The sequence below is a fragment of the Triplophysa rosa genome, linkage group LG10 (genome assembly GCF_024868665.1).
Source record: "Triplophysa rosa linkage group LG10, Trosa_1v2, whole genome shotgun sequence".
Lineage (NCBI taxonomy): Eukaryota > Metazoa > Chordata > Actinopteri > Cypriniformes > Nemacheilidae > Triplophysa > Triplophysa rosa.
In genome coordinates, this window is record NC_079899.1 from 840,289 (window position 1) to 846,897 (window position 6,609).

At 45.5% G+C, this 6,609-nt stretch overlaps 1 protein-coding gene across 4 annotated transcripts in view; it reads left to right on the plus strand.

The window, feature by feature from the left end:
• meis2a (Meis homeobox 2a) overlaps window positions 1-6,110 on the plus strand; it is an 84,890-nt gene extending 78,780 nt beyond the window's left edge. For 3 of the 4 annotated variants that reach the window (XM_057343158.1, XM_057343156.1, XM_057343157.1), the window contains exons 10-13: window positions 2,212-2,270; window positions 3,470-3,580; window positions 3,786-3,873; window positions 5,849-6,110. In XM_057343158.1, the coding sequence (XP_057199141.1) occupies window positions 2,212-2,270; window positions 3,470-3,580; window positions 3,786-3,844 (229 nt within the window). In that variant the 3' untranslated portion in view covers window positions 3,845-3,873; window positions 5,849-6,110. The remainder of the gene's footprint in view (window positions 1-2,211; window positions 2,271-3,469; window positions 3,581-3,785; window positions 3,874-5,848) is intronic. The other variant, XM_057343159.1, reaches the window with a different exon arrangement.
• The last annotated feature ends 499 nt before the right edge of the window (window positions 6,111-6,609 follow it).

A 6,609-nucleotide genomic window follows, 5' to 3' on the forward strand; every position in this document is an offset into this window, starting at 1 on the left:
TCTCTCTCTCTCTCAGATAAACAGACAGACGGGTGAGTGACCCTGTTATTGGGTGTAAATTGGGGAAGTGTTTGCTTTGATTAAAGCTGTGCTAATGTGTGCACACATCCCGGGTCAAAGTTGACTGTGACTCTCCTGCCTCAGGACATCTCTCTGTCTCTCTCTCTCAAGATTCAAAGCTTTATTGGCATGATAATACAAATTTTTACATTGCCAAAGCAAGCAAAATTAAATTTAAACATTTTTCACAAATACAGATTAAGATAAAAATCTAATACAAGTATATAAGTATATAAGAGAAAAAGAGCAGTTCTCAGTGAGGGTGACAGGATCCTGTGTCATCTCTGCTCTCTGATTGGCTGAGCTCTTCACACACACACAGACAGACAGTAATAATATTTTTGTATCGTTCTTGCCATTCTGTAGATGTTTTCACATCTTTATTTTAATGTGGTGTAAAATCACAGCTGATGTGTTAAACGTTTTGTTCATGATTTGTGTTTTCAGCCATGTGACTGTGTGACAGTAATGGACACATTGTGTGTCAGCTCTAGAGAAATGACCCTGCTGTGACCCTTCACCTCTGCTTTAATGATTTGTTTGAAGACAGCGTGAGGTTCCCATGCGCAGCGGCTGAGGGGGGGGTGATGTAAATAATGAGAAATACAGGCATGAGTTTGGAGAGGGTGCGAACGGAGCGGCTCGCGGTGGTGCAGGTCACGGTTCGATCTCCAGTGTGTGTGCATTTGTGTGTGACAAAATTTGACATTTTTTTGTCCCCATGAGGAAACAAGCTTATAAATCATACAGAATGAACTTTAGTGAAAATGTAAAAGAGCAGTTAGGGTTAGGGGGAGGGAATATGAGATACAGTTTGTACAGTATAAAAACCATTGTGTCTATGGAATGTCCCCATGAAACATGGAAACCCAACATGTGTGTGTGTGTGTGTGTGTGTGTGTGTGTGTGTGTGTGCGTGCGTGCGTGCGTGCGTGCGTGCGCGCGTGTGTGTGCACACCCCATTAGCAGCTCATGGGAGGAGGTGAAGCTGTTATCAGACACACCTCTGATAATCTCAATTGGCTTTTACTCTTTACATTGATAAAACACAGCAGTGTTACTACCCCACCCCCCCCCCACACACACACACACACACAATATGTGTGTGTGTGTGTGTGGGAAGGGTAAACCCTACGGTATGGGGACAGTTGTGTGTGATTGTTAGGGTTAGGGGGAGGGAATATGAGATACAGTTTCTACAGTATAAAAACCATTGTGTCTATGGAATGTCCCCATAAAACATGGAAACCCAACATGTGTGTGTGTGTGTTGACGTGAAGGGGTCAGTTTAATCCCAGCAGCAGTTCTTCAAGATTTCCACAGCTTCTCTTTTCATTTGACGAACTAATAAATTGTCCCTAAAACACTGGGATGTTGTGTTATTATGGTCATGGTGTGTTGGAGATGTCATCATGGGATGACGGTTGAGTTGTCTAGAAGAGACCTGATGCGTGTTTTTGGTTCGGTCTGGTTTCTCTCTGTGTGACAGAATCATTTCTGTGTCCAGCTGTGGGTTTAGTGAATGTAAGCGTGTGACGTGACGGGTGTGGAGGGTACGGTACGGGCAGGTATTTCAGCTGAAATTGATTCCAGTGGTCTCTGGTATCTAATGACAGTCCCAGCGTGATGTCGAGTGTAATATCAAACACATGTGGGCACCTTCACCTCCTCCCTCGCCTTTGACAAAGCGGCCATGAAAACAGGTTCCCTCGCTAACCTCCCGATGACCCGGCCGGCTGCAGAGAGAGAGAGAGAGAGCTGCGAGCTGGTGATAAAACTTCAGACAGGCTAATTGATGGCCTCGCTGACATAACAATAGCTTGAGAAAGCCTGGAGCTCATTTACAGACAGCTGGAGGACACAGAGACCCCTGCAAAGAGCCCTTACTAGGGGCCAGAGGAGAGAAGTCAAAGAGTCATTTGTGTGCGTGTAGAATAATGTTTGTGTCGCGCTCACACACGTCTGTCTCGCACACACTCACTTTTTATTCCTCAATGAAACACAAATGTCTGAGACATTGATGACATTTCCATTCAAACTCACACGGACACACGCTTTTCCTTGTGGTCTCACCGCTGGCTGAGATTTTTCTGGTGTTTATGAAATCCCGCTGACGCTTGTGTTGTGTTGTTTCTTTCTGGTGTGTTTCAGGTTTATTAATGCCAGGAGAAGGATAGTTCAGCCCATGATCGATCAGTCAAACCGAGCAGGTAAACACATCACCGTCACGTCTCATTCTTCTGTTCTGATTCTCTCACGGAGACATGAACGATCTCAATGATTACAGCCTTACGTTCATCTCAACTGTGTTGTAGCACAAATGATTTAAAGAGCCTGTTGTGAAAAGAAACATTCTTCATAGATAACAAGAAAGAAAGAAATGGTTCGTATATGAAGCTTTTAAGTCAATCATTCTAAAGGGAGCCAGACAGTTTTTTCTGTGACATCGCTGTGAAGACTCTTCAGTAGCACACCACTGAACTCCAGCACACATCTGTTCTGAGATCAGTTCACAAACACACTAAATGTCCGTTTTATGAATCATACTTAGGGGCGGTTTCCCGGACAAGGATTAGTTTAAGCCAGGACAAGGCCTTGGTTACATTAGGATATTCAAGTCATTTTTAAAGACATACTTTACAAAAAATCATAACTGGTGTGCATCTTGAGACAAAGCAATCGCAGTGATATATTTTAAGATATGTCGCTACAAGTTGTTTTCGATCAAGACACCTCTAACATTTACATAAATTAGTCTGGGACTAGGCTTAAGCCCTGTCCGGGAAACCGCCCCTTAGAGATCAAGTATATATTTAAGTCTACTTTACATTTATGTCAGCGTTCTATTAGTATTCCTGTAAGTCTGCTTTTTCTACTTGACACTGAATTTGGTCCACTTTTTTAAACCTGAACGCACACCAACACATGGGGACTCGTGTCACTGTGGGGACCAAAATTGAGGTCAACATGGGCAAAAAACCTTATAAATCGTACAGAACGATATTTTTTGAAAATCTAAAAATCTATGATCTTTAGGGGTTGGGGATCGAATATACAGTTCGTACAGTATAAAAATCATTACGCCTATGGACTGTCCCCACGGAGATAATAAACCAGACATGTGTGGTCCAAATTTTATTTGTCTAAACTTTGTAGTTTTCTTTTTGAGAAGTACATAGAAAGAAACTCTTATTTCTGTCAACTTTCTTTGTAAGGGGAGCAGCTGACATCATAACAGAAGTTACTGACCTTTAGCCTGTGTGTGTGTGTGTGTGTGTGTGTGTGTGTGTGTGTGTGTGTGTGTGTGTGTGTGTCACAGCTCAATGTGTGTTTGGCTGCTGCTGAGATCTGCTCTGATTGTCTCCGCTATGTCTCTCTTGTGTCTCGTGTGTGCGTTTGACTTCATCAGGATTTCTTCTTGATCCTTCAGTGAGTCAGGGAGCAGCGTACAGTCCGGAGGGTCAGCCGATGGGCAGCTTCGTGCTGGACGGACAGCAACACATGGGCATCCGGCCGGCAGGTGAGACACAAACATCACTGTTACCATGGAAACGCTTCTTCCTCTGAGACAGCAATGGCATTAAGTGCACAGTAGGCTGAAGTCTAGAGATGTCCATCGTTTCTCATCAGGTTCAATGCAGCTCGTGTCAATATGATTTACAAATGCTTCTGTAAAAGCGCCTGAGTTTCCCGTGTCGTGGATGTGTGTCGTTGTGTCTCCGCAGGTCCTATGAGTGGTATGGGCATGAATATGGGCATGGACGGCCAGTGGCACTACATGTAACACGTCTGTACAGGAAAGAGAAGGGGGAAGTAAGTGCTGTTCTCTGCCTTTCGCTCACAAGTCTTTCCTGTGCCCAGAATTTCCGCCAAGAATTCCCCTGAAAGTCCAAAATAACAAATGACACTTCAGCAGCGTCCTGACACTAGACACGCGAGCACGCCGTGAGTCAGATGAGTGAACGAGCTCTGGCTGGAAAAAGTGCATTTCGTTTGCACGTCCCAACCGCGTCAGGATCTTCACGTCTCGCGCGGGGAGGTAAAAGATGACGGGGTGGAATGAAACAGCTCCGGCGAAGCGATAAAGCAGGTGAAGTCAAACTGTCCTCAGAGTGACATAAATCCGTCAGGGGAAGGATTGCTTCTCTAATGATCGTATATGCATAGACGGTCGGCGTGAGGTACGTTACGCTCCCCGAGCGAGAGGTGACACGGGCCATCCTTCACAACGTCTGCAGACGGGGCCGAGGGCCTCGAAAATGACCCGGAGTAAATGCGGCGCCTTGAGAGCGGATTGAGACACCCGTCTTTTCAGACATTTGATGAATCGAGCGGGGGGCGGCAGAGCAGAGCAGATTTTATTTAACACCTCGACGTCCCGCTCAATGACTCGCAATATAATAACACTTTGCCTGATTAAAAGACCCTTTATATGTAAATAGACGGCAGTTGCTTGTAGGTCAACGTAGCGACGCTGCGAGACGTCCCCCCCGTCACCGCTAATCGACTGAGAGTCGCCTTCTCTAAAACAGCCGCAGAGACAACATTTGCTCAGCTTGGATAATTTTTAATACGGCGGCGGGTAATTTTGAGACTGTTTAATTACGTAACATATTTTATGCTTCATAAGCAATTAGATTAATGGTTTAATGCCGAGCGATATTAGCCATCGCTGTGATTTGATTACCCACACAAGATGTGCAGTATTTGCTGTTTAACTGCGATGAGACGCGTGGCGGTACTGTACGTGCGGTAACGACAGCATCTGCTGCGCCGTTAACAGGACGAGCTGCAGGTTATACAGAGGTGACGGTCGTCTCCACGGCTGATTTACTCCTTTCACGAGCACTTTAATAAACAAACGCATTTTAACTGAAGCCGTGGCTCAGCCGTTAATCTCTCAGTACCTGCTCGCTGCTTTCTCTTGATTGTAAGGGAATGTGAAGTGAGTGCCTGATGACCTGAGAGCGACCCCACCTCCTCCTTCTCCTTTAAATGACTGTTGTTAATGCCCCCGGGGTCACATTACAAAACACTGTGTGCCACCCACCGTGTTCTCAAGCACCCGGCCCTGCACAGCCTCACTCTCAACGCTGCTCAGGTCTCACCTCTGGAACATTCCCTCGCTCGAATTAAAACCGGTATCATCCGGCGATTCCACCACTCTCACGTGTTTTAAGATGTTCCTGAACTTTACTGCAAGCCGTGAGCCAGAGAACACACGGTGTACGCTAACGGCTGGAACACACTACAACACCTTTAAAATCTGAACAGATTTGTTGAAACTAGACATCACACACTTGCAGACTTTTGGAAAGTTTCAGATAGAAACACACTAACTGATCAAATCTGCAGACTTTCCGCAGCAAGTCCAGACTGAAAATCTGGGCAAAATCTGAGCGAAAGTCTTGTAGTGTATTTTAGACTTAACTCCGATAACGAGAATATGTTGTAAGAACGTTTTGCAAACGTACCTGTTAAGTTATGAATACAAAATACCGAGTTGCTCATCTAACAACGTAAGAATACTGTTTTTATGCCCACGTTTTTCATACAATGTTGATAAAACGCTATTTTAATGTTACTGCAGGAACGTTTTTGAACTCTTTGAGAGAACGTCCCCTGTCAGCCGGGTTGAGTCTTTTGGATAACAGCGTCTCCCACATGCATGCCTGTCAGTCAAGAGTAAACATACGCTGCATGGGTAATCGTGTACGGATGGAGGGAAAGTGAATTTCAGATGTTTGTGTGACGTGAATCAAACTTTGTGTGTTTGTGTGAATCTCAGGTGTGCGAGTCGTGCCGGAGGAGTTTGTACCTCAGCGTGGTCCTGTGGGCATCACCGACAGCCCCTCGTGTATCGCATTCCCCACCCGACCCCCGAGGCCCACGCGGCCATGCTCACGCACGATGAACTCCCTGACGCAGAAGCCACCAGCACGACCGCCTCTGACCCCTCTGCCGCCACGCAACGGGAACCGACCAATCACATCGCGGATGACACTGACATTTGTCCCGAGAAAGGTTTTTTAAAAGAAAAGAAAAAAGAATCATACACTTGAAGTGGAATTCCAGTCGAGCTGTGATCGTTTTTTTATCTCGTGAATTTTGTTACGTTCGTTGCCGGAGGACCAAGAGCTGAATGAAAACACTTTGTAAAGTCTTTGGTTTCTTGAGGATGTTTCCACTTAAACACACACAACACACACACACGTAATGACAGAAAAAATACAAAAGAGACTCCAAGAGTTCAAACTACTGTAGTATAAAAGCATAGACAGTAATGAAAGCTTGTACATTTGTATCACTCGATCACTTGATTTGTTTCATGAGTTAGTTTTAGAGTAAACGCGTTTTCACACTGTGTGTGTGCGTGTGCGTGCCGTTCCCCTGAAGCAGAGACGCTCCTATCGCTGACGTCACGTGACTCCATCAATCAACCCTGTTACGGACCAGAGCACTGAAGACTGACTGATTCCTGCTCCGTCACTGGCATGCTGCCGACTGAAGCCGAATCTGTTTTCCCGAACCCTCCTGTGTCGTTCTCCT